At 28.9% G+C, this 27,460-nt stretch overlaps 1 protein-coding gene across 1 annotated transcript in view; it reads right to left on the reverse strand.

Annotated features, from left to right (window-relative positions):
- The window catches only part of LOC142223481 (uncharacterized), a 525,017-nt gene that overhangs the window by 128,347 nt on the left and 369,210 nt on the right, over positions 1-27,460 (reverse strand). The window contains exons 11-13 of the mRNA XM_075293366.1: positions 11,157-11,375; positions 10,798-10,958; positions 703-852 (exon numbers count right to left, since the gene is read on the reverse strand). Coding sequence (XP_075149481.1) covers positions 703-852; positions 10,798-10,958; positions 11,157-11,375 — 530 coding nt within the window. The remainder of the gene's footprint in view (positions 1-702; positions 853-10,797; positions 10,959-11,156; positions 11,376-27,460) is intronic.

Consider the following 27,460-nt stretch of genomic DNA (forward strand, 5'->3'; position numbering starts at 1 on the left):
GTGACCAAATTTTCTATAGAAATATAAATTTGACCAAATTTTCTATAGAAATGAAATTTTGACAACCAAAATTTCGAACACATTTTAACAAAATTTTCTATAGAAATAATTTTTTTTTACAAAATTTTCTATATAAATAGACAATTCCAACAAATCTAAACTGATTTTAAAATTTGAATTCATTAGATGCAGCTGTTTGCATTTCTATTTTTTTTTTATTTACATTGTAAACCTCGTATATTGAATGCCAACATATGCTCCCTTAATTAGAAATTTGTAAAACCGGATGTAATGTAATACACAGCGGATGTACTTAAAGCACAAGCATACACACCAGCAAATTTCATGCACTCCCTCTCTCTCTCTCTGGCTCACTATAATCACCACAGCTTTGTAATTACCATACATTTGAGAGTGTGGCTCAATTTTTAATGGGCGAGAGTATAGATGGTATGTGTTTTAGCATTAGCGTATGTGTGTGTTAGTGTTTATTTGTTTCCATTTAAATCCGATTTATACTAATGGTATTATTTGAAATATCACATACACTTTATTTTAGAGTATTTTTAATTTTTTTTTTTGTTTTCGTTGAATCGTATTACCCACCATGTAGTGACCATATCATTTGAAATATTTTGTGATATAATGAATTAAAATAACTAACGAGTGCAAAATAAACACAGATTTTCAGTCCACACTCACCTGCCACGTGTATAATAGGTTTTGGGTAGAAAACTTTTGAGGTTTTTATATGATATAACCGATGCAAAAATCGTATTATTGGCCATGATATTCAGTAAACGCGTCGATAAGCCAATGTCCATATAAAGTTGATCCGAAAATAAATCATCACTGCAATGGAATTAAAATAGTATAGAAATATGGTTAGTTATAGAATAGAATAAGTATGGGTTAGATATCCCATAATTATAGTAATGTGTAGAGTTCAAAATAATGTTTATTTATTGCAAGATTTACAATCATAATAAATTATGAAAATAAATATAAAAAAAATTAGAAAACAATTTTTTTAGATATTAGTTAAGTCCGTGCAAAATAAATATTGAATATAGTTTCGCCTATATTTTTGTTACTACCTATTTTTTCCATATTTTTTATTCTTAAAACTTGTCTTTTTATACTTTACACTTTGTTAGCAAAAGAACAAAAAAAAAAACAATATTTCGCTTACTTTGTTACCTTAATTCCCTACAAAAGTATCGCGTAGAAAACACCAAATAGATCACAACTTTTTTAATACATCTTTTTTGTTTTTTTTTTTTTTGGTTTGTGGTAAGTTTTCACCAACGACATTATCCATTCGATCATTGTGAAGTGTTAGCGGTAGAAAAAGTTATTGATTTACAATATCAGCTTTCTTAACACGTTTCAATTACTTTGCTCAAAGAATGAAACGGAAAAGACTATTCAAAGTATTTTGGTTGTATTTTGAAAGTTTTTTTTTTGTTTTCCACGCTATAGTTTTTTCCTTTCGGAGAGTTTTTTCTATTCTAGAAGTTGTAGGATTTGGTTTTTTTTTTTTTGAAAGTTTTCGTTGGCAAGTCTTGAGATGTTTTAAGGAAAACAGATTGTTCTCTTCGTTTGCACAATGGGATGAGAAAAATGCATATGGATAGCGTTCTGTAGGCATAGACATAATTTGAGGTTTCTTTAGAGCAGAAGTAGGGATTATTTGCTGGTATTTTTGGGCTAAAGGGATTTTAAATAATTTATAAGACATTTAGAAAAGAGAAATATTTTTTTTTGTCATTGAGCTATATACAGAATCAGGCAGCACAAATCGATAAGCAAACATTCGACATTTTTCAAGCTTGAATAATTAAATGATTGAAAAATTTGAATCTACTTTTTCAAAATTTAAATATCGAAGAGTATATTTTTTAACTAAATTTAAAAAGTCGACGTAAAAATAGTCAAAAAGTCGATTTTTTTCAAAATTGAAAAACAAAAAAAAAACGAAAAAAAAACGACTTCTCCAAATTGGGAAATAATTGGAAATTTTTGTAAAAGGAGAAGAAAAAAAATGCAAAAAAAATCGTAATGTTGACTTTTAGAAATTTTGAAAAAAAAATGAAATATGATTCTTTCTTAGGAATCCCTTAGAAGCACATCCTAATACTAATCCTTATCGACCAATCTTCTGTTGGATTTAATGCATAATTTCATAATTAATCTAATTATGAATCGAAGGTCGAAACATTTAAAGTTTAATTTTCAAAGAAAAATTGACTTGTTTTCCAAAAGTAAAAAAAAACATAAAATAGACATATTTGAAAGAGGAGAAAATTGTAAACTCAGATTTTGGACAAATCGATTTTTACCAAATTTTGGAAAACCCGAAAGTCGTAATGTCGTCTTTGAATTAGTCGAAAAATCGATAGTTGTTTTTTTTTTTATTAAAAAATTGAAAGTCGTTTTTTCGATAGTAAATTTGAAAACTTAAAAAAGAAATCCAAAAAACGACATTTTCCAAATTTGGAAAATTAAAAAGTCTAAAAGGCGACATTGCAATAATCAAAAAATTGAAAGTCGACTTAAAAAAAAAAAAAAAAATTAAACCGTAAAGTTGCAATATCAATTTTTTCCAATTCTAAAATTTTTTTTATAATTTTCAAAATGCAAAAATGAAAATTTGAATAATAAAAACGTCCATATCGAACATTAAAAAAAATATATAAACAATAATAATGATAATAAAATTAAATATATAGTTGTTAAATAAAATCTTTTAAAATTTTGCAAAATTAAACAAGTATATGCGGCCGTAAGTTCAGCCAGGCCGAAGCTTATGTACCCTCCACAATGGATTGCGTAGAAACTTCTACTAAAGACTGTCATCCACAATCGAATTACTTGGGTTGCGGTAAAACTTGCCGATGGCAAGGTATCTTCAAACCTCCTAACACCGTCTTGTAAATTGCATGTTAGTCCATACGTGGTATATATTAAATTAAAAAAGATCGATCAAATACGTATATAATTCAGTTTGACAAAATTTTCTATGGAAATAAAATTTTAACAAAATTTTCTATATAAATAAAATTTTGAAAAAATTTTCTATAGAAATAAAATTTTGACAAAATTTTCTATAGAAAAAAAATTTTGACAAAATTTTCCATAGAAATAAAATTTTGGTAGATTATTTTTCAGTTCATATGGGGCTATATATAATTATGAACCGATGGGGACCAATTTTTGCATGGTTGTTAGAGACCATATACTAACACCACTCCTCCAAGAGGCTCCGGAGGTCAAATCTGTAGAACGGTTTATATGGGGGCTATATATAATTATGGACCGGTACGGACCAATTCTTGCACAGTTGTTGGAGATCATATACTACCACCACGTACCAAACTTCAACCAGATCGGATGAATTTTTTTTTCTCCAAAAGGCACCGCAGGTCAAATCTGAGGATCGGTTTATATGGGGGCTATATATAATTATGTAATAATATGAACCAATTCCTGCATGGTTGTTGGATACCATATACTAACATCACGTACCAAGTTTCAACGACTCGGATGAATTTTGCTCTTTCAAGGGGCTCCGGATGTCAAATCTGGGGATCGGTTTATATGGGGGCTATATATAATTATGGACCGATTTCATGGTCATTAGAGACCACATACTACCACCATGTTCCAAATTTCAACCGGATCAGATAAATTTTGCTTCTCCAAGAGGCTCCGGAGATCAAATCTGGGGAACGGTTTATATGGAGGCTATGTATAATTATGGACCGCTATGGACCAATTTTTGCATGGGTGTTAGAGACCATATAATAACACCACGCACCAAATTTTAACCGGATCGGATAAATTTTGCTCCTCCAAAAGGCTCCAGAGGACAAATCTGGGATCGGTTTATATGGGGGCTGTATATAATTATAGACCGATGTGGACCAATTTTTTGCATGTTTGTTAGAGACCATATACCTACACCATGCTGGATCGGATGAAATTTACTTCTCTTAGAGGCTCCGCAAGCCAAATCTGGGGATCGGTTTATATGGGGGCTATATATAATTATGAACCGATGTGGACCAATTTTTGCATGGTTGTTAGAGACGATATACTAGCACCATGTACCAAATTTCAGCCGGATCGGATGAAATTTGCTTCTCTTAGAGGCCTCGCAAGCCAAATCGGGGCATCGGCTTATATGGGGGCTGTATATAATTATAGATAGATTTGGACAAATTTTTGAATGGTTATGACAGACCATGTAAAAACACCGTGTACCAAATTTCAACCGATCCGGATGAATTTTTCTCCTTCGAGAGGCTCTGCAAGCCAAATCTTAGCGTCGGTTTATATGGGGGCTATACGTAAAAGTGGACCGATATGGCCCATTTGCAATGCCATCCGACCTACATCAATAACAACTACTTGTGCCAAGTTTCAAGTCGATAGCTTGTTTCGTTCGGAAGTTAGCGTGATTTCAATAGACGGACGGAAATGATTAGATCGACTCTGAATTTTACCACGACCCAGAATATATATACTTTATAGGGTCTTAGAGCAATATTTCGATGTGTTACAGACGGAATGACAAAGTTAATATACCCCCCATCCTATGGTGGAGGGTATAAAAATATGGGAAACATTTAAATCTGAAGCAATTTTAAGGAGACTTCGCAAAAGTCTATTTATGATTTATCGCTCGATATGTATGTATTGGAAGTTTAGGAAAATTAGAGTCATTTTTACAACTTTTCGACTAAGCAGTGGCGATTTTACAAGGAAAATGTTGGTATTTTGACCATTTTTGTCAAAATCAGAAAAACATATATATGGGAGCTATATCTAAATCTGAACCGATTTCAACCAAATTTGGCAAGCATAACTACAATGCTAATTTTACTCCCTGTGCAAAATTTCAATTAAATTGGAGTAAAAGATTGGCCACTGTGGTCATATGAGTGTAAATCGGGCGAACGATATATATGGGAGCTATATCTAAATCTGAACAGATTGCTTCCAAAATCAATAGGGACATATTCTGAGCCAAAACACATACTTGTGCCAAATTTGAAGTCGATTGGACTAAAACTGCGACCTAGACTTTGATTACAAAAATGTGTTCGCGGACAGACGGACATGGTTATATCGACTCAGGGAACCACCCTGAGCATTATTGCCAAAGACACCATATGTCTACCTCGTCTCCTTCTGGGTGTTACAAACATATGCACTAACTTATAATACTCTGTTCCACAGTGTGGCGCAGGGTATAAAAAGACATTTTTAAATTACACTTGCGGAGAGGATAATTATATTTAATTTTTTATAAAAAAAATATTTATGTAAAATTATAGAAATTTTTCCCTTTGTTCAAACTCATCCCATAGTCCGGCTTTCCTTTCGCATCTTATGAAATATAAAGAAATTCATCTTGCGTACCCATGAAAAAAAAAACATTTTCCACGTTTCTTTGTTTCAGCCAAGTAAATTTTTAAAAACAACAGCAAGAGGATCTGCCATCCTATGAATGGTTGTGGTGCTATAGCAAATGGTGACAGAGACAAAAATATTGGCCATCTTAAGTAACAGTTGTGCCAACAGCTTGCACCACCAGGTAAATAATATTAAGTTTTATTAAAAACTTTCATCAGACAATCTTACTTCATAGTCTTGGCATTCCATTTGAGTGGCCATAGTTGGTGACTGAAGCATAGTTTCAACCTTTCTAGTTTATACAGTAACTGGAAAACTTTTTTCTCCACATCGCTTCTTTTTTTCCAAGGGTGAATGGTACTTTGGAATACCTTCAAGCTAAATTCCAACAATTTGCAAGAATTCTTTTTCTTTTTGGGGCCCTCTTTAGTCCTCTTTAATAGCCATCATTGGTGGGTGTTATGGTCAGGTTTTAAATGAATTAATCAACATTTAGTTTTTTTTTTTGATGGCCACTGTTTGTGGCTGTTCCGTGTTTTTTTTTTTTGCTAGGGTATCTAACTTGTGAAGTTGTTAAAAAGTGGAACTTTTTTTTGCTTTATTGACTTACTTATGTTAATTTGTAAAGAACTAATTATGAGGTGAGCAAGAAATGGGGAAGAAGAAACCGAAAAATAATGGCCGTTCTCTATGTGGAAACACAAAACTTATGGGAACAAATTTTTTAACTTTAGTTTTCGAGAATTATGTTACGGAGGAAAAAATTACAAAGTTGAAAGCTTTCTACAGGAAAACTTTTATTCAGCCTGGCTGAATAAATTTTTTTTAGAAAATCTTTAATAAAGGTAGGCTGCATACAGTTTTACAATGAGAATTAAGCCTGGCAGAATACAGTTTTCTGTAGGAAAACTTTAATTCAGCGTGGCTGAATACAGTTTTCTGTAGGAAAACTTTAATTCAGCCTGGCTGAATATAGTTTTCTTTAGGAAAACTTTAATAAAGCCTGGCTGAATACAGTTTTCTATAGGAACACTTTAATTCAGCCTGGCTAAATACCGCTTTCTATGAGAAAACTCTAGTTCAGCCTGGCTGAATATAGATTTCTACTGGGAAACTTTAAGTTAGTATGGGTGAATACAGTTTTCTACAGAAAACTTTCACCCAATATAGTAGTGAATATAGTTTTCTGTAGGAAATCTTTAATTCAGCCTGGCTGAATACAGTTTTCTATAGGAAAACATTAACTCAGCGTGCCTGAATACATTTTTCTATAGGAAAACATTAACTCAGCGTGCCTGAATACAGTTTTCTACAGGGAAACTTCACTTCGTCCTGGATAAATACAGTTTTCTATGGGAAAGCTTTAATTTAGCCTAGCTGAATACAGTTTTCTATAGGGAAAGTTGAACTAAGCCTGGCCGAATACAGTTTTCTGTAGGAAAACTTTAATTCAGCGTGGCTGATCACAGTTTTCTATGGGAAAACTTTAATTCAGCGTTTTCTATGGGAAAACTTTAATTCAGCGTGGCTGAATATAGTTTTCTATAGGAAAAATATAATTCAACGTGGCTGAATATAGTTTTCTATACGAAAAATTTAATTTAGCGTTGCTGACTATAGTTTTCTATGGGAAAAATTTAATTCAGCGTGGCTGAATATAGTTTTCTGTACGAAAACTTTAATTCAGCGTGGCTGAATATAGTTTTCTATAGGAAAAATGTAATTCAGCGTGGCTGATTACAGTTTTCTATGGGAAAACTTTAATTCAGCGTGGCTGAATATAGTTTTCTATAGGAAAAATATAATTCAGCGTGGCTGAATATAGTTTTCTGTACGAAAACTTTAATTCAGCGTGGCTGATTACAGTTTTATATAGGAAAACTTTAATTCAGCCTGGATGAATACAGTTTTCTAGAGGAAAACTTTAAATCTGCGTGGCTGACAATAGTTTTTTAAAGGAAAACTTCACTTCAGCCTGGCAGAATAGAGTTTTACGTAGGAAAACTTTAATTTAGCTTGGCTGGATAAAGTTTTCTACAGGAAAACTTTAATTCAGCGAGGCTGAATATAGTAATTTATAACAAAAATTTAATTCATCCTTGCTAAATACAGTTTTCTGTAAGAAAACTTTAATTCAGCGCCGCTGAATATAGTTTTTTATAGGAAAGCTTTAATTCAGCGTGGCTGAATTAATTTTTCTATTGAAAAACTTTCACTCAGCCTGGCTGAATATAGTTTTCTATATGAAAACTTTACTTCAGCCTGGCAGAATAGAGTTTTACGTCGGAAAACCTTAATTTAGTTTGGCTGGATAAAGTTTTCTGTACTGTATTCTGCTGAATACAGTTTATCTATAGGAAAACTTTAATTCAGCATCGCTAAATGTAGTTTTTTATAGGAAAACTTTAATTTAGCATGGCAGAATATAGTTTTCTATAGGAAAATTTCCTTTCGGTAGGAAGACTTTAATTCAGCCTAGCTGAATACAGCTTTCTGTGAGAAAACTTTTATTCTGCCCGGCTGAAAATTTTAATTCATCTTAGCTGAATACAGATTTCTAAAAGGAAACTTTAATTCAGCCTGGCTGAATACAGTTTTTTATAGGCATGACAGAATATAGTTTTCTATAGGAAAATTTTTACTCAGCCTGGCCAAATATTCCTTTTGGTAGGAAGACTTTAATTCAGCCTAGCTGAATACATCTTTCTGTAAGAAAACTTTAATTCTGCCTGGCTGAATACAGTTTTCTATAGAAAAAATTTAATTCAGCCTGGCTGAATTTAGTTCTCTATAGGAAAACTTTAATTCAGCGTGGCTGAATATAGTTTTCTATAGGATAAACTTTAATTCAGTGTGCCTGAATATAGTTTTCAATAGGAAAAATGTAATTCAACGGGGCTGAATACATTTTTCTGTAGGAAAACTTTAATTCAGCCTGGCTGAATACAGTTTTCTGTAAGAAAACTTTAATAACGCCGGGATGAATATAGTTTTCTATAGGAAAACTTTAATTCAGCATGACTGAGTATAGTTTTCTATAGGCTAAACTTTAATTCAGTGTGGCTGAATACAGTTTTCTATAGGAAAAATGTAATTAAGTGTGGCTGAATACAGTTTTCTATAGAAAAAATTTTATTCAACTGAATGAATAGAGTTTTCTGTAAGAAAACCTTAATTCAGTCTGGCTGAATACTGTTTCCTGTGAAAAACTTTAATTCCGTCTGGCTGAATAAATTTTTTTATAGGAAAACTTGAATTCGACGTGGCTGAATACATTTTTCTATAGAAAACTTTAATTCAGCGCGGCTGAATATAGTTTTCTATAGGATAAACTTTAATTCAGTGTAGCTGAATAAAGTTTTCTATAGGCAAAATGTAATTCAGCGTGGCTGAATTCGGGCTGACTGAATACAGTTTTCTATAGGAAAATTTTAATTCAACCTAGCCGAACACTGATTTCTAAAAGGAAACTTTAATTCAGCCTGACTGAATACAGTTTCTTATAGGCATGACAGAATACAGTTTTCTAAAGGAAAATTTTCACTCAGCTTGACCAAATATTTCTTTCTGTAGAAAAACTTTAATTCAGCCTGGCTGAATACAGTTTTCAGCAAGAAAACTTTAATTCAGTCTGGCTGAATACTGTTTTCTGTAAAAAAAAACTTTAGTTCCGCCTGGCTGAATACAGTTTTCTATAGGAAAAATGTAATTTAACATGTTTGTATAGGAAAACTTGAATTCAAAGTGGCTGAATACATTTTTCTATCGAAAACTTTAATTCAGTGTGGCTGAATACAGTTTTCTATGCGAAAATTTTAATTCAACGTGGCTGAATACATTTTTCTGTAGGATAAACTTTATTTCAGCCTGGCTGAATACAGTTTTCTGTGGGAAAACTTTAATTTAGTGTGGCTGAATACAGTTTTCTGTGGGAAAACTTTAATTCAGCCTGGCTGAATACAGTTTTCTATGGGAAAACTTTAATTCAGTGTGGCTGAATACAGTTTTCTGTGGGAAAACTTTAATTCTGCCTGGCTGAATACAGTTTTCTGTGGGAAAACTTTAATTCAGTGTGGCTGAATACAGTTTTCTGTGGTAAAACTTTAATTCAACCTGGCTGAATACAGTTTTCTGTGAGAAAACTTTAATTCAGTGTGGCTTTAATTCAGTTTTCTGCAAGAAAACTTTAATTCAGTCTGGCTGAATACTGTTTTCTGTAAAAAAAACTTTAATTCCGCCTGGCTGAATACAGTTTTCTATAGGAAAAATGTAATTTAACATGTTTCTATAGGAAAACTTGAATTCAAAGTGGCTGAATACATTTTTCTATCGAAAACTTTAATTCAGTGTGGCTGAATACAGTTTTCTATGCGAAAATTTTAATTCAACGTGGCTGAATACATTTTTCTATAGGATAAACTTTAATTCAGCCTGGCTGAATACAGTTTTCTGTGGGAAAACTTTAATTCAGTGTGGCTGAATACAGTTTTCTGTGGGAAAACTTTAATTCAGCCTGGCTGAATACAGTTTTCTGTGGGAAAACTTTAATTCAGTGTAGGTGAATATAGTTTTCTTTAGGAAAAATGTAATTCAACGTAGCTGAATACATTTTTCTAAAAGGAAACTTTAATTCAGCCTCAATGAATACAGTTTTCTGTACGAAAAATTTAATTCCGCCTTGCTGAATTCAGTTTTCTGTTCGAAATCTCTAATTCGACCTAGCTTAATATATTTTTCTATAGGAAATCTTGAATTCAGCCTGGCTGAATACAGTGTTTTATAGGAAATAATTCAGCTTGACTGAGTACAGTTTTTTCAGGAAAACTTTCACCAAGCCTGGTTGAATAGAGTTTTCTAATAGAAAGGGATAATATATCGCAATTAATAAAAATTTGGTTTTTCCCAAGCTTAAAATCTTTGTGGACATTTTAAATTAAGCACACAAGCTTCTTAATTATTAAGCTGGGTGGGGTCCCTTATTTCTTTGCTTTTATTAATAAATCGAATAAATTTCAATTTTTTTATGCATTTATGCGAATATTTATATTTTGCAAAAAAAAAAAAAAAACAATCCCCTCTCAACTTCCGCCTGGATTTCAATTTAATTTTCTTATAAGTTATGCAAAACATATTCTACGAAGGAGGAACATTAAAACTTTTATCCCAGAGATTAAAAGATGGATGGGTTTTTTTTCGTTACCCCTATTGCTTAAGATTCTTTATTTTTATGTCATTTTTTCCCCGTTTCTTCCATTGCCATTTCTCTGAAAATCTTTTCAATATTGTGTGTAATCAGTAGTAAAGGTAGTTAAGTCGGCTAAAGTGAAATAAGATAATCACTCTTGTGTGTGTGTGTGTGTGTGTTGCAGAACTTACCCATATATGCGTAGATTGAAGGGTAAAGTTTTTATGGATGTCATATAGATACGCAACGAGTTGAGACGATCCAATGACAGAGAATCTTCGTCAACGGTTAAGATGCTGTTGGAGCCAACATTGGGGCTGCTGGGTACTATTGCTGCTGTTGCTACATCCATGTGATTGACAGCTGGTCCATTACCGGCAGACTGTGAAATGTCAGTTTTCAACAAAGTTTGTCGGTTACTTCCGTTTGCAATGGATGTTGCTGCAGATGCACCAGCAGCATTGGTGCTACTGCTACCAATGGCCTTTATAGAGCCACCATCTTCATTGGTGCCAGTATCTATTCTCGATGGTTGTGTCAAAGTTATAATGGAACCAGAGGGCGATGATGATGATGATGAGGACGATGACGATGACGATGAAGAAGATGCCGATGATGATGTTGCAGAAGACAAGGATATGGATGAGGATGATGCAGCCTGTGCTTGTGTTATACTTCCTGTGGATGTTGATGTTGCTAATTGTGATGCTGCTATAGTTTCACGGTTCAATGCTGCTGATTGCGTTAAAAGTTGTAACTTTTTAATTTGCTGTAAAAATAATAATTAAATATTAGAGCGTAGACAACAAATGTTTCAAATGCATTTTCTTAGATCGTGGGAGGGGTAGAAGGTGGATGTTTGCTTATGTTCTCTGCTGGGTTTCTGCACTGCACTGGTAATTATTTAATTATTTCTCAGTTGTCCTTCAAGACAAATATCAAAGATTTTGGAACATTCTGTTAGTTCTACGAATTTTAAATTGAATTTTGGTACATATTTTTCGTTTGTCTTAATTTTCTATAGAAAAAAGACAAGAAAATTAATATCAATCATACGTAGATCTGTATCAAAGGTAAATTATGTCAATCATACGCACTTCGATGCCAAAGGTAAATACGTTTTCAAGGTTCATAAGGGTGGATATGGTGGTGGATTTTACCAAGTAATTTATAAATTTAAAGCAGATGTCCTTCAAGAAATACCCAATATCCGAGTAGTGAACATTTTTCTCGTCTAAAAAATTCACAACAGAAAAAGGTACATAGTTTTTCATTCCTTATTTTCCTATAGAAAAGAAAAACACAATGCGAGCTCCAAGAAAATTAATGTCAATCATACGCAGTCCTTAGGTTAGGTTGCAGCCCGATGTTTCAGGCTCACTTAGACTATTCAGTCCTTTGTGATACCACATTGGTGAACTTCTCTCTTATCACTGAGTGCTGCCCGATTCCATGTTATGCTCAATGACAAGGGACCTCGTTTTTATAGCCGAGTCCGAACGGCGTTCCACATTGCAGTGAAACCACTTAGAAAAGCTTTTTAAAACCTTCAGAAATGTATATATGGCCGTAAGTTCGGCCAGGCCAAATCTTATGTACCCTCCACCATGGATTGGGTAGAAACTTCTATGAAAGACTGTCATCCACAATCGAATTACTTGGGTTGTGGTATCTTAAAACTTCTTAAAATCGTTTTCTAAGTTGTGAGTTAATCCATACGTGGTAGAGAGCCAGAAAATATGGAGGTCGCTTATATGGGGGCTATATACAATTATGAACTTGATATGGACCAATTTTTTTTGTGATTGAGGATCGATATATCAGAGGGCAATATATAAATATGGTCCGATATGGACCTAGTTAGACATTGTTGTTAACGGCGATATACTAGCACAATGTACCAAATTTCAACTGACTCGGATGAAGTTTGCTCCTCCAAGACGTTCCAAAACCAAATCTCGGGATCGGTTTATATGGGAGCTATATATGATTATGGACTGATATGGGCCACTTCTGACATGGCTATTAAATATCATATACTACCACCAGGTACCAAATTTCAAACAGGACCGGATGAATTTTGCTTCTCCAAAAGGCACCGGAGGTCAAATCTGGGGATCGGTTTATATGGGGGCTATATATAATTATTGACCGATGTGGACCAATTTTTGCATAGTTCTTAGAGACCATATTCTTACACCACGTACCAAATTTCAGCCGGATCGGATGAAATTTGCTTCTCTTAGATGCTTCGCAAGCCAAATCGGGGGATCGGTTTATATGGCGGCCTATATAATTATTGACCGATATGGACCAATTTTTGCATAGTTGTTAGAGACCATATTCTTACACCATGTACCAAATTTCAGCCGGATCGGATGAAATTTGCTTCTCTTAGAGGCTCCGTAAGCCAAATCGGGGGATCGGTTCATATGGGGGCTATATAAAGGGTGATACGGTCAAAATTTGGTCAATATAAACTTTTTTTGAAGGTGTGTGTGTGTGTAGAATGTTGCTCCTATTTTGATTTTGGAATTCACTCTTCAGTTGTCAAAATGCCGTCCAAGCAAGAAGAGCAGCGTATCAAAATTTTGCTCGTGCATCGCGAAAATCCGAGCTACTCGCACGCAAAGCTAGCAAAATCGCTAAAAGTTGCCAAATCAACCGTTACAAATGTAATTAAAGTGTTTGGGGAACGTTTGTCGACAGCCAGGAAGTCTGGATCGGGGGGAAATCGAAAACCGGAAGCCGCTGAGACGACAAAGAGAGTTGCCGGTAGTTTCAAGCGAAACCCTAACCTCTCTCTCCGAGATGCCGCAAAAAAGCTGGGTGTATCGTTTACAACAAGAAGGTAGTGACTCAAAATCGCGATGATAAACAAAATACGACGACCAAAGCGCGATCCCGGAGGCTGTACACGACGATGCTGACGAAGTTTGACTGCGTGGTAATGGACGACCAAACCTACGTCAAAGCCGACTACAAGCAGCTTCCGGGACAGGAGTTTTATACAGCAAAAGGAATGGAAAGGTAGCAGATATTTTCAAGCACATAAAACTGTCAAAATTCGCAAAGAAATATCTGGTTTGGCAAGCCATCTGTACCTGTGGCTTGAAAAGCAGCATTTTCATACCCGTGTAAAAATTGGTGGATCTAATTAGATATGATTAGATCTCAAAATTGGCCTCTTTAGATCTAAGTAGATTTACCCAGATATGATGAGACAGAATAAGATATAATTATATATAATTCCATATGTGACGAGATCTAACATAAGATCCAACTATATGTAAGGATAGATATGATTATATCTAAGACATTAGATCTAGTCCAATATTGAGATCTGATCAGATATAATTCCATAGTAATTAGATATGATTAGATCTTACCATTTTTCGGATCTGCTTATATCTAATCGTATCAAATTAGATCTCTCAATTTTTACTCGGGTAGCTTCCGGGACTGTCAACCAAGAAATTTACGTGAAAGAGTGTTTGAATAAACGTCTGCTGCCGTTCCTGAAGAAACACGGTTGTTCGGTACTGTTTTGGCCGGATTTGGCAGCTTGCCATTACGGTCAAAAGGCCATGGAGTGGTACGCCGTCAACAACGTGCAGGTGGTTCCCAAGGACAAGAACCCTCCCAACACGCCAGAGCTCCGCCGAATTGAGAAATACTGGGCTATTGTCAAGAGGAACCTAAAGAAGACCAAAAAAACTGCTAAGGACGAGCAGCAGTTCATGGCAAACTGGCTTTTTGCGGAGAAGAAGGTGGACAAGGTGGCTGTACAAAATCTGATGGCAGGTGTCAAGCGTGAGGCCCGGCAATTCGGATTTGGAAAAGCGAAAGCCTAACTGAATATTTTCCCCGAATTTTATAATAATTGAACTTGAAAAAGAAATTTAATTTGATTTTTTAAATAAACGATTTCACCGATTTACACGCGTTTTCCCTTGACCAAATTTTGACCGTATCACCCTTTATAAAAAATTTTGCATGGTTGTGAGAGATCATATACTAACACCATGTACCAAATTTCAACCGGATCGGATGAATTTTGCAACTCCAAGAGGCTCTGCAAACCAAATCTGGGGGTCGGTTTATATGGGGGCTATACGTAAAAGTGGTCCGATATGGCTCATTTACAATACCATCCGACCTACATCAAAAACAATTACTTATGCCAAGTTTCAAGACGATAGCTTGTTTCGTTCGGAAGTTAGCGTGATTTCAACAGACAGACGGACGGACATGCTTAGATCGACTCAGAATTTCACCACGACCCAGAATATATATACTTTATGGGGTCTTAGAGCAATATTTCGATGTGTTACAAACGGAATGACAAAGTTAATATACCCCGCATCCTATGGTGGAGGGTACAAAAATTGTTTGTATGCAGCAGGTTTTCTGTCATTTATGTTTTCGAAAATCTTAAGCATATCCTCTCACGAAGTGTTACCAAGTACACTGGCAAATAAATTTTAATCTAATCGTTTCTTCAGTTTATTCTAATGAAACCTGCAGCATTTCCTATCAAGTAACACCCTCACATTTATTTGAAATTGTAAAAAAATTATATATAATTCATTTCTTTTGCCTATTCCAAGTTTTCCCATTTTATTTGCCTTCTTTCAGTATTACTAAGTGCTTAATATGAAATATGTTTTACAAGAAAATCTATATTTTATACTCCATTTGTCCTGTGATTTAGTGCATCTGGTTGCAATATGGTAATGCTAAGGCATTTCGCACAAGATCCCAAAAAAAACATTGTAGATTTTGCCTATGGAATCTCTCAGTTCGGTAACCTAAGCGTGAGCGAGAAGGAAACCAAAAGACAACAAAAATATTTCCATTTTACGGAATAGTTTAGTGTGAAATTACAACTATACATACATTAGAAATTTTAAAGGAGACGAAAGACATAAAATGGAAATCCATTTAGTCTTAAAAGTCATAAATCATTTGCATAGAGAAATAAAATATTTAACCTCATCTTAAGGAAGTACTTGGCAATACCTTTTTTTGCAAATATACTTAAATTTTGTGGAAGTGAAGTGTAACTATTCATAATTTAGATATTCCTGTAAATTTAAAGATATATGATAAAGAAGAAGAAAATCCTTTCATAGGACTATAAGTAGTTTTCTTCAATCACACAGGTCTATAAAAAAATAGAGATACAATAATGTCATTAACATTTTATTGCCACAGAAAATTTTCTCCAAATTTTATCTCTATAGAAAATATTTTTTGCTAGTATATGGTCTTTAACAAACATGCAAAAATTGGTCCATATCGGTCAATAGTTATATATAGCCGATCCCAAAAAATAATCTACTAAAATTTTATTACTATAGAAAATTTTGTCAAAATTTTATTACTATAGAAAATTTTGTCAAGATTTCAATTCTATAGAAAATTTTGTCAAAATGTTATTTCTATACAAAATTTTATTTCCAAAGAAAATTTTGTCAAAATTTTATTTCTATAGAAAATTTTGTCAAAATTTTATTTCTATAGAAAAAGTTGTCAAAATTTTATTTCTATAGAGAATTTTGTCAAAATTTTATTACTGTACAAAATTTTGTCGAAATTTTATTACTATACAAAATTTTGTCAAAATTTTATTACTATACAAAATTTTGTCAAATTTTTTTTTGCTATAGAAAATTTTGTCAAAATTTTATTTCTATAGCAATTTTTGTCATAATTTTATTTTTGTAGAAATTTTTGTCAACATTTTATTTTTGTAGAAAATTTTGTCAAAATTTTATTGCTATAGAAAATTTTGTCAAAATTTTATTGTTATAGAAAATTTTGTCAAAATTGTATTTCTATAGAAAATTTTGTCAAAATTTTATTTCTATAGAAAATTTTGTCAAAAAATTTTTTTTTATAGAAAATTTTGTTAAAATTTTATTTCTATGGAAAATTTTGTCAAAATTTTGTTTCCATAGAAAATTTTGTCAAAATTCTGTTTCTATAGAAAATTTTGTCAACATTTTATTTCTATAGAAAATTTTGTCAAAATGTTATTGCTATAGAAAATCTTGTCAAAATTTTATTTTTAGAGAATTTTGTCAAAATTTTATTTCTATAGAAAATTTTGCAAAATTTTATTGCTATAGAAAATGTTGTCAAAATTTTATTGCTATAGAAAATTTTGTCAAAATTTTATTGTTATAGAAAATGTTGTCAAAATTTTATTTCAATAGAAAATTTTGTCAAAATTTTATTTCTATAGAAAATTTTGTCAAAAATTTATTTCTATAGAAAATTTTGTCAAAATTTTATTTCTATAGAAAATTTTGTCAAAATTTTATTTCTATAGAAAATTTTGTCAAAATTTTATTACTATACAAAATTTTGTCAAAATTTTATTATTATACAAAATTTTGTCAAGATTTTATTGCTATAGAAAATTTTGTCAAAATATTATTTTTATAGAAAATTTTGTCAAAATTTTATTTCTATAGAAAATTTTGTCAAAATTCTATTTCTGTCAAAATTCTATTTCTATAGAAAAATTTTATTTCTATAGAAAATTTTGTGAAAATTTTATTACTATACAAAATTTTGTCAAAATTTTATTAATATACAAAATTTTGTCAAAATTTTATTACTATACAAAATTTTGTCAAAATTCTATTTCTATAGAAAATGTTGTCAAAATTTTATTTCTATAGAAAATTTTGTCAAAATTTAATTTTTATGGAAAATTTTGTCAAAATTTTATTGCCATAGAAAATTTTGTCAAAATTTTATTTCTATAGAAAATATTGTCAAGATTTTATTTCTATAGAAAATTTTGTCAAAATTATATTTCTATTGAAAATTTTGTCAAAATTTTATTTCTATAGAAAATTTTGTCAAAATTTTATTTTTATAGAAAATTTTGTCAAAATTTTATTTTTATAGAAAATTTTGTCCAAATTTGATTTTTATAGAAAATTTTGTCAAAATTTTATTTCTTTGGAAAATTTTGTCAACATTTTATTTCTATAGAAAAATTTATCAAATTTTTTTTCTATAGAAAATTTTGTCAAAATTTTATTTTTATAGAAAATTTTGTCAAAATTTTATTTTTATAGAAAATTTTGTCCAAATTTGATTTTTATAGAAAATTTTGTCAAAATTTTATTTCTTTGGAAAATTTTGTCAACATTTTATTTCTATAGAAAAATTTATCAATTTTTTTTTCTATAGAAAATTTTGTCAAAATTTTATTTCTATAGAAAATTTTGTCAAAATTTTATTGCTATAGAAAATTTTGTCAAAATTTTATTTCTATAGACAATTTTGTCAAAATTTTATTACTATAGAAAATTTTATCAAAATTTTATTTCTATGGAAAATTTTGTCAAAATTTTATTGCTATAGAAAATTTTGTCAGAATTCTATTTCTATAGAAAATTTTGTCAACATTTTATTTCTATTGACAATTTTGTCAAAATTTTATTGCTATAGAAAATTTTGCCAAAATTTTATTTCTATAGACAATTTTGTCAAAATTTTATTACTATAGAAAATTTTGTCAAAATTTTATTTCTATGGAAAATTTTGTCAAAATTTTATTGCTATAGAAAATTTTGTCAGAATTCTATTTCTATAGAAAATTTTGTCAACATTTTATTACTATAGAAAATTTTGTCAAAATTTTATTTCTATAGAAAATATTGTCAAGATTTTATTTCTATGGAAAATTTTGTCAAAATTTAATTTTTATAGAAAATTTTGTCAAAATTTTATTTTTATAGAAAATTATGTCTAAATTTTATTTTTATAGAAAAATTTGTCAAAATTTTATTTCTATGGAAAATTTTGTCAAAATTTTATTTTTATAGAAAAATTTATCAAATTTTTTTTTCTATAGAAAATTTTGTCAAAATTTTATTTTTATAGAAAATTTTGTCAAAATTTTATTTCTATAGAAAAATTTGTCAAAATTTTATTTCTATAGAAAATTTTTTCAAAATTTTATCATGATTTTATTTCTATAGAAAATTTTGTCAAAATTTTATTTGTTGTTGTTTTTTATTTCAGCTTAAAACCATACATTGACTAAATTACAAGAGTAGCTTAACCAACAGAGGAAAAGAATGTTTGTCAAATTTATTTGGGCAAAGCCCTATAGACTGCAAGATGGTTGGATGGACGCACGTTTCGGAATTACCACATTCCTCATCAGCATCCTCTACTTGCAGCAAAACTATCAACCAATTATCAGAATAAATTCAGGCAGTTTATTAAACCCAACAAAAACCACACTTAAGCTGAAATAAAAAACAACAACAATGCTTAAAGAACAAAACTAACAATAACAAAACAAAACAAATGAAAATTTTATTTCTATAGAAAGTTTTTTCAAATTTTACTTCTATAGGAAATGTTGTCAAAATTTTATTTTTATAGAAACTTTAAACTTAATTTTATACGTATTTAATCGGCCTTTTTTGTTTAATATATACCCCGTATGGACTAACTTACAATTGAGAAGACCGAGTTAAGAAGTTTTAAGATACCTTGCCATCGGCAAGTGTTACCGCAAGCGGAGTAATTGGAAGGCAGTGTGTTTTTGATTTCCGTATTTCTAGGCTATTTTTCCCCTTGTCTTGGCAATAATTGAAAGTGTCATTGTAAATAACAAATTAAATTTAAAAGGAGTGGGAAGCAATTTTCTCCTAGTTTAAGATATCTGTTTTTCAAGATTTCTTAGAATTTTTTCATTGAGTGGATTTTGTTTATATGACAAAGGGATTCTATAATTTATGACTTTTTATGAAGGCCATAGAAACACCTACGACATTAGCTGCCATTGCCTACTCAAAACAGCCCGCCGGCTGTTCAACCTCTAAAGTCCATATTCATTCATTCGTGACCGGAAATAGATTCCCAATCATGTAAAAGTCAAAACACACTTAAATTGGTTTTAATGCAAGAATTTCCTAAGGCATTGTGGTAAGAAATTGAAGGTGGGCTGTAGGATTTTTTTAGATGAGGAAAAAAATGGTACAAAATTTAAAAACAAATCAAAGGACTTGTTTTTTCATTCCTATTGATTTGAACATGTGTTCTTTGTCTCGATTTCTTACCCAAAAAATCGCTTACTTATTTGCCCACATTCGAATAAAGTATAGAAAATTTAAGCCATAAATTACACCCGTGTCATATGCTATTATGCTGGTATTTGTGTGTTTTCAGATTATGTTGTTTTGTTTATTTGTGTTGGTGCGCTTTGTTCGAATTGAATTCCATGTTGTGGTGGTAAGAGATTTGTACGTGAGAGACTTTCTCTTTTAGTGGATTTGGTGTTAGTGACATTAAATCTATATTCGATTAGGAAGGTATTAAAATATTATTTATGTACAAAATTTGTGATTATGTTGTATTTGTAACCTAAATCACGAGTGGATAAAAGATTTATTTATGGTTAAATATTTAATGCGATTTTTAATTTTTTTTTATATAATCAAATACTAACGCTTAAGTGTTAGCAAATATGTTAATTGGTGTTAAATAAAAAAAAAAAAAACAATGTTAATTACAAATAAAATTATTTTTCATATTATGTGATTTATATAATGAATATAATATAATTCATTATACACTGAAGAAAATATTGAAAGATTATGGAACCTCAATTTTAGATTATGGAACTGAAATTTTAGGATACGTAATTTACACAAATTTCTTTAAAATGAAGATACACCAAAGTCAATAATCTTTGCATTGCGAATTGTTCTCTTTATGTTTAGGACACGAATCTTTGAAATTTGCGTCTCTACGTTATAGTCAGTTTCTACCAAACACCAACCCACTAGGGCTATTTTATCATCCCCCCATCTCTCAGTAATGCTAAATTAGGTTCTATATGAAATTTTGCCAAAATTTTATATCTATAGAAAATTTTGTAAAAATTTTATTTTTATAGAAAATTGATTAATTTTTTTAATTCCATAGAAAAATTTGTCAACAATATATTTCTATGGAAAATGTTTGTCAACATTTTATTTGTACAGATTTTTTTTTAAATTTAGTTTTTTAAAATATTTTTTTCTATAGCAGATTAGAAAATTTAATCAATTTTTTATTTCCTTAGAAAAATTTGTCAACATTTTATTTCCATAGAAAAATTGTCAACAATATATTTCTATGGAAAATGTTTGTCAACATTTTTTTGTACAGATTTTTTATACCCTCCACCATAGGATGGGGGTATATTAACTTTGTCATTCCGTTTGTAACACATCGAAATATTGCTTTAAGACCCCATAAAGTTAATATATTCTGGGTCGTGGTGAAATTCTGAATCGATCTGAGCATGTCCGTCCGTCCGTTGAAATCACGCTAACTTCCGAACGAAACAAGCTATCGACTTGAAACTTGGCACAAGTAGTTGTTATTGATGTAGGTCGGATGGTATTGCAAATGGGCCATATCGGACCACTTTTACGTATAGCCCCCATATATAGGGGCCCTCAGATTTGGCTTGTGGAACCTCTAACAGAAGCATATTTCATCCGATCCGGCTGAAATTAGGTATATAGTGTTGGTATATGGTCTCTAACAACCACGCAAAAATTGATCCATATCGGTCCATAATTATATATAGCCCCCATATAAACCGATCCCCAGATTTGGCTTGCGAAACCTCAAAGAGAAGCAAATTTCATCCGATCTTGCTGAAATTTGCTACATGGTGTTGGTATATAGTCCCTAATAACCATGCAAAAATTGGTCCAAATCGGTCCATTATTATATATGGCCCCCATATAAACCGATCCCCAGATTTGTCTTGCGGATCCTCAAAGAGAAGCAAATTTCATCCGATCCGGCTGAAATTTGGTACATGGTGTTGGTATATGGTCTCTAATAACCATGCAAAAATTGGTCCACATCGGTCCATAATTATATAAAGCCCCCATATAAACCGTTCTCCAGATTTGACCTCCGTAGTCTGTTGGAGGAGCAAAATTCATTCGATCCGGTTCAAATTTGGAACGTGGTGTTAGTATATAGCCGCTAACAACCATACCAAAATTGGTCCATATCGGTCTATAGTTATATATAGCCAATCACACAAAAATTTATCTATATCGGTTCATAATCATGGTTGCCACTCGAGACAAAAATAACCTACCAAAATTTTATTTCTATAGAAAATTTTTTTATAATTTTATTTCTACAGAAAATTTTGTCAAAATTTTATTTCTATAGAAAATTTTGTTAAAATTTTATTCGGTTCATAATCATGGTTGCCACTCGAGCCAAAAATAATCTACCAACATTTAATTTCTATAGAAAATTTTTTGAAAATTTTAGTTCTATAGAAAATTTTGTTCAAATTTTATATCTATAGAAAATTTTGTTAAAATTTTATTTCTGTAGAAAATTTTGTCAAAATTTTATTTCTAAAGAAAATTTTGTCAAAATTTTATTTCTATAATTTATTTTTAAATATTATTTCTATAGAAATTTTGTTAAAATTTTATTTCTATAGAAAATTTTGTCAAAATTTTATTTCTAGAGAAAATTTTGTCAAACTGAATATATACGTATTTGATCGATATTTTTTGATTTAATATATATGGACTTACATACAATTTAGAAGACGGTGTTAGGAGGTTTTAAGATACCTTGCCATCGGCAAGCGTTATCGCAACCGAAGTAAATCGATTGTGGATGACAGTGTTTAGAAGAAGTTTCTACGCAATCCATGGTGGAGGGTACATAAGCTTCGGCCAGGCCGAACTTACGGCCGTATATACTTCTTTTTTTTTTAATTTAGTTTCTTAAAATATTTTGTCAAACTTTGATTTCTATAGCAGATTATGTCAAAATTTTACCCCAAAAAATGTTTTTGTCTAAATTTTATTTCTATGGAAAATTTTGTCAAAACTTAATTTTATCAATTTTTTAATTTCCAAAGAAAATTTTGTTAAAATTTTATTTCTTTAGAAAATTTTCACAAAATTTTATTCCTATAGAAAATTTTGTCAAAATTTTATTTCTATAGAAATTTTTTTCAAAATTTTATTTCTATAGAATTTTTTTATTCTGTAAAAAAATTTACCAACTTTTATTTCTATAGAAAATTTTACCAAACTTTTATTTATATTCAACTATTTTGTCAAAATTTTATTTCTATAGAAAATTTTGTCAAAACTTAATTTTTATAGAAAATTTTATTAATTTTTTATTTCCATAGAAAATTTTGTCAAAATTTTATTTCCATAGAAAATTTTGTCAAAATTTTATTTCCATACAAAAATTTGTCAAAATTTTATTTCTATAGAAAATTTTCACAAAATTTTATTCCTATAGAAAGTTTTGTCAAAATTTTATTTCTATGGAAAATTTTCACAAAATTTTATTCCTATAGAAAATTTTGTTAACATTTTATTTCTATAGAAAATTTTGTCAAAATTTTCTTTATAAAGAAAATTTTTTAAAAAATTTTATTTCTATAGAAAAATTTACCAAATTTTATTTCTATAGAAAATTTTACCAAACTTTTATTTCTATTCAACTATTTTGTCAAAATTTTATTTCCATACAAAGTTTTTGTAAAATTTTTATTTTCTTAGAAAATGTTTTCAAAATTTTATTTCTACAGAAAATGTTGTCAAAATTTTATTTCTATTGAAAATGTTGCCAAAAATTTATTTCTTTTCACATATTTTGTCAAAATTTTATTTCAATAGAAAATTTTGTCAAAATTCTATTTCTATAAAAAAAATTGTGAAGTACGGATGATGGTTTTATTAGGTCTCTCTCATAGCAGCCTTCGAATAAAACATATGGGTTTCGAACCAAATTAAGAAAATTTTCCATACAAAACAAAATTACATATCCTATATAAAATTAAAATAAATTATATTAAATTGAAACAAAATATTGTATAATTTGGAAAAAGGTATTTTTAAGTCGTTTTCTATGATTAGCAAAATTCTATTTGTTCATGTTTGCTTTTGTATCATACATTTTTTTTTCATTCTTGAATAAATCAAAGTAAATTATATTTTCATTCCAGGAATATGTAATTGGAAATCACACACACACACACACACACACACATTATTATATATAGAACTTAATCTTTATTTTATATTTGCATGCCAAAAATCAGGTCTATTAAAGCATTCCCAGAAATCAAATTATTATTATTATCGTACAATATCGAATTACGTAGACACTTGTCTAGGCTTTTCATAGGAAATTTTCTGATGAAAAATCTCATCAATGTCAACGAATTTCCATTAGCGTTCAGTAATGATGAGTTGCTTTAGAGATTATGTGGTGGCATGTCGCCCCCACCACCATTAAGGCAAGGCAAAAATCACAAAAATATTTTCCTTATCAAGTGTTTGTAAGAAGACATTTTAACAATTCCTAAGAAGATTTTTAACTTAGACATTCACGTAGTAAATAATTCAATGTAATAAATTTTTGCTTGACATTAACAAGTATTTTGTCAAATTAAATTCATCACTTGCTACCAAATGCCACATCGAGAGAATTTAAATTTTAACAAAATTAATAAATATTACGGTGAAAAAAATGTTTTATTTATATTTAAAAATTTGGCTGTATTGTTTTTTTTTTTGTTGTATGAATAATAAAATAACGCCAGAGCACGGATGCCACATTAATAAAATCTACTCAAATGTGGGAAAATTTTGCAAATTGTTTCTTTTCTGTAGAAAATTGTTTAAAAATGTTATTGCTATTATTTCTATAGAAAATTTTGTTTTATTTCTATTTAAAATTTTGTCAAAATGTTATTTCTATTTAAAATTTTGTCAACATTTTATTTCTATAGAAAATTTTGTCAAAATTTTATTTCTACAGAAAATTTTGTCATAATTGTACTTCTATAGAAAATTTTGTCAAAATTGTATTTCTAAAAAAAAATTGTCAAAATTTCATTTCTGTAGAAAATGTTGTCAAAATTTCATTTTTATAGAAAATTTGCCAAATTTTGCCAAAATTGGATTTATATAAAATATTTTGACAAAAATTTTATTTCTATGGAAGGTTTTGCCAAAATTTGTTTCTATCGAAATTTTTTTTAAAATTTTATTTCTATAAAAAAATTTGTCAAAATTTCATTTCTATAGAAAATGTTGTCAAAATTTTTTTCTATAGAAAATGTTGCCAAAATTGTATTTATTTAAGTATTTTGACAAAAATTTTATTTCTATTTGCCAAAATTTTATTTCTATAGAAAATTTTGTTAAAATTTTATTTCTATAGGAAATTTTGTCAAAATTTTATTTTGACAAAATGTATCCCATAAATGTTAATCGTCTTAAATAAATATCTTGTTTTTGTTTCTTTCTAAACTTATTCGAACAACCAAATTTTAAATATAAAACTGAATTTCGCAAAAGGAAAATATGAAGAAGTTTTTGTAATGTAGATAATTTTGTAAAAATTTTATTTTTATAGGAGATTTTGTCAATATTTTATTTCCATAGAAAATTTTTCCCAATTTTTTTTTCTATGGAAAATTTTGCCAACATTAAAAATTTTATTTTTATAGGAGATTTTGTCAATATTTTATTTCCATAGAAAATTTTTCCCAAATTTTTTTTCTATGGAAAATTTTGCCAACATTTTATTTATATAAATAATTTTGTTAAAATTTTATTTCTATAGAAAATTTTGTCAACATGTTATTTTTATAGAAAATTTTGTAAAAATTGTATCTTTATAGAAAATTTAACCACCAAATTTTATTTCAATAGAAAATTTTGTTAAAAATGTATTTCTGTTGAGAAATTTATCAAAATTTCATTTCTATAAAAAATTTTGCCAAAATTTTGACAAAATTTATCCCATAAATGTTTATCGTCCTTAATAAATATTTTGTTTCTTTTTAACCTTATTCGGACAAACAGATTTTAATTATAAAACTGAATTTCACAAAATGAAAATATGAAGAAGATTTGTTAATGTAGATAATTTTGTAAAAATTTATTTTTATAAGAGATTTTGACAAAATTTTATTCCTATAGAAAATTTTCTCAAAATTTTATTCCTATGGAAAATTTTGCAAATATCTCACTCATTTAAAATATTTTGCCAATTTTTTTTTTGTACGGAAGGTTTTGCCAAAATTTTATTTTTATAGATAATTTTGTTAAAATTTTATTTCTAAAGAAAATTTTGTCAAATATTTATTTCTATAGAATCTTTTGTCAAAATTTTATTTTTATAGGAATTTTTTGTCAAAATTTTATTTCTATAGAAAATTTTGTTAAACGTTTACTTCTGTGGAAAATTTTATCAAAATTTCATTTCTATAGAAAATTTTGCCAAAATTTTTACAAAATTTATCCCATAAATGTTTATCGTCTTAAATAAATATTTTGTTTTTGTTTCTTTCTAACCTTATTCGAACAAACAGATTTTAATTTTAAAACTGAATTTTGTAAAAGGAAAATATGAAGAAGATTTGTTAATGTAGATAATTTTGTAAAGATTTATTTTTATAAGAGATTTTGTCAAAATTTTATTTCTATAGAAAATTTTGTCAAAATTTTATTCCTATGGAAAATTTTGTCAAAATGTTATTTCTATAGAAAATTTTATCAAAATTTTATTTTTATAGAAAATTTTGTCAAAATTTTATTTTTATAGAAAATTTTGTCAACATTTTATTTCTATAGAAATTTTTGTCAAAATTTTTTTTCCATAGAAAATTTTGTCAAAATTTTATTTTTATAGAAAATTTTATCAAAATTTTATTTCTATAGAAAATATTGTCAAAATTTTATTTCTTTAGAAAATTTTGTCAAAATTTTATTTCTATAGAAAATATTGTCAACATTTTATTTCTATAGAAAATTTTGACAAAATTGTATTTCTATAGAAAATTTTGTCAAAATTTAATTTCTATAGAAAATTTTGTCAAAAATTTTTTTTATAGAAAATTTTATCAAAATTTTATTTCTATAGAAATTTTTGTCAAAATGTTATTTCTTTAGAAAATGGTGTCAAAATTTTATACCTGTGGAAAATTTTGTTAAAATTTTATTTCTATAGAAAATTTTGTTAAAATTTTATTTCTATAGAAAATTTTGTTAAAATTTTATTTCTATAGAAAATTTTGTCAAAATTTTATTCCTGTGGAAAATTTTGTTAAAATTTTATTTCTATAGAAAATTTTGTCAAAATTTTATTTCTATAGAAAATTTTGTCAAAATATTATTTCTATAGAAAATTTTGTGAAAATTTTATTTCTATGGAAAATTTTGTCAAAATTTTATTTCTGTAGAAAATTTTGTCAAAATTTTATTTCTATAGAAAATTTTGTTAAACGTTTACTTCTGTGGAAAATTTTATCAAAATTTCATTTCTATAGAAAATTTTGTCAAAATTTTATTTCTATAGAAAATTTTGTCAAAATTTCATTTCTATAGAAAATTTTGTCAAAATTTTATTTCTATAGAAAATTTTGTTAAAATTTTATTTCTATAGAAAATTTTGTTAAAATTTTATTTCTATAGAGAATTTTGTCAAAATTTTATTCCTGTGGAAAATTTTGGTAAAATTTTATTTCTATAGAAAATTTTGTCAAAATTTTATTTCTATAGAAAATTTTGTGAAAATTTTATTTCTATGGAAAATTTTATCAAAATTTTATTTCTATAGAAATTTTTGTCAAAATGTTATTTCTTTAGAAAATTTTGTCAAAATTTTATTCCTGTGGAAAATTTTGTCAAAATTTTATTTCTATAGAAAATTTTGTTAAAATTTTATTTCTATAGAAAATTTTGTTAAAATTTTATTTCTATAGAAAATTTTGTCAAAATTTTATTCCTGTGAAAAATTTTGTTAAAA

This window comes from Haematobia irritans, chromosome 2 (genome assembly GCF_050003625.1).
Source record: "Haematobia irritans isolate KBUSLIRL chromosome 2, ASM5000362v1, whole genome shotgun sequence".
Classification (NCBI taxonomy): Eukaryota; Metazoa; Arthropoda; class Insecta; order Diptera; family Muscidae; genus Haematobia; species Haematobia irritans.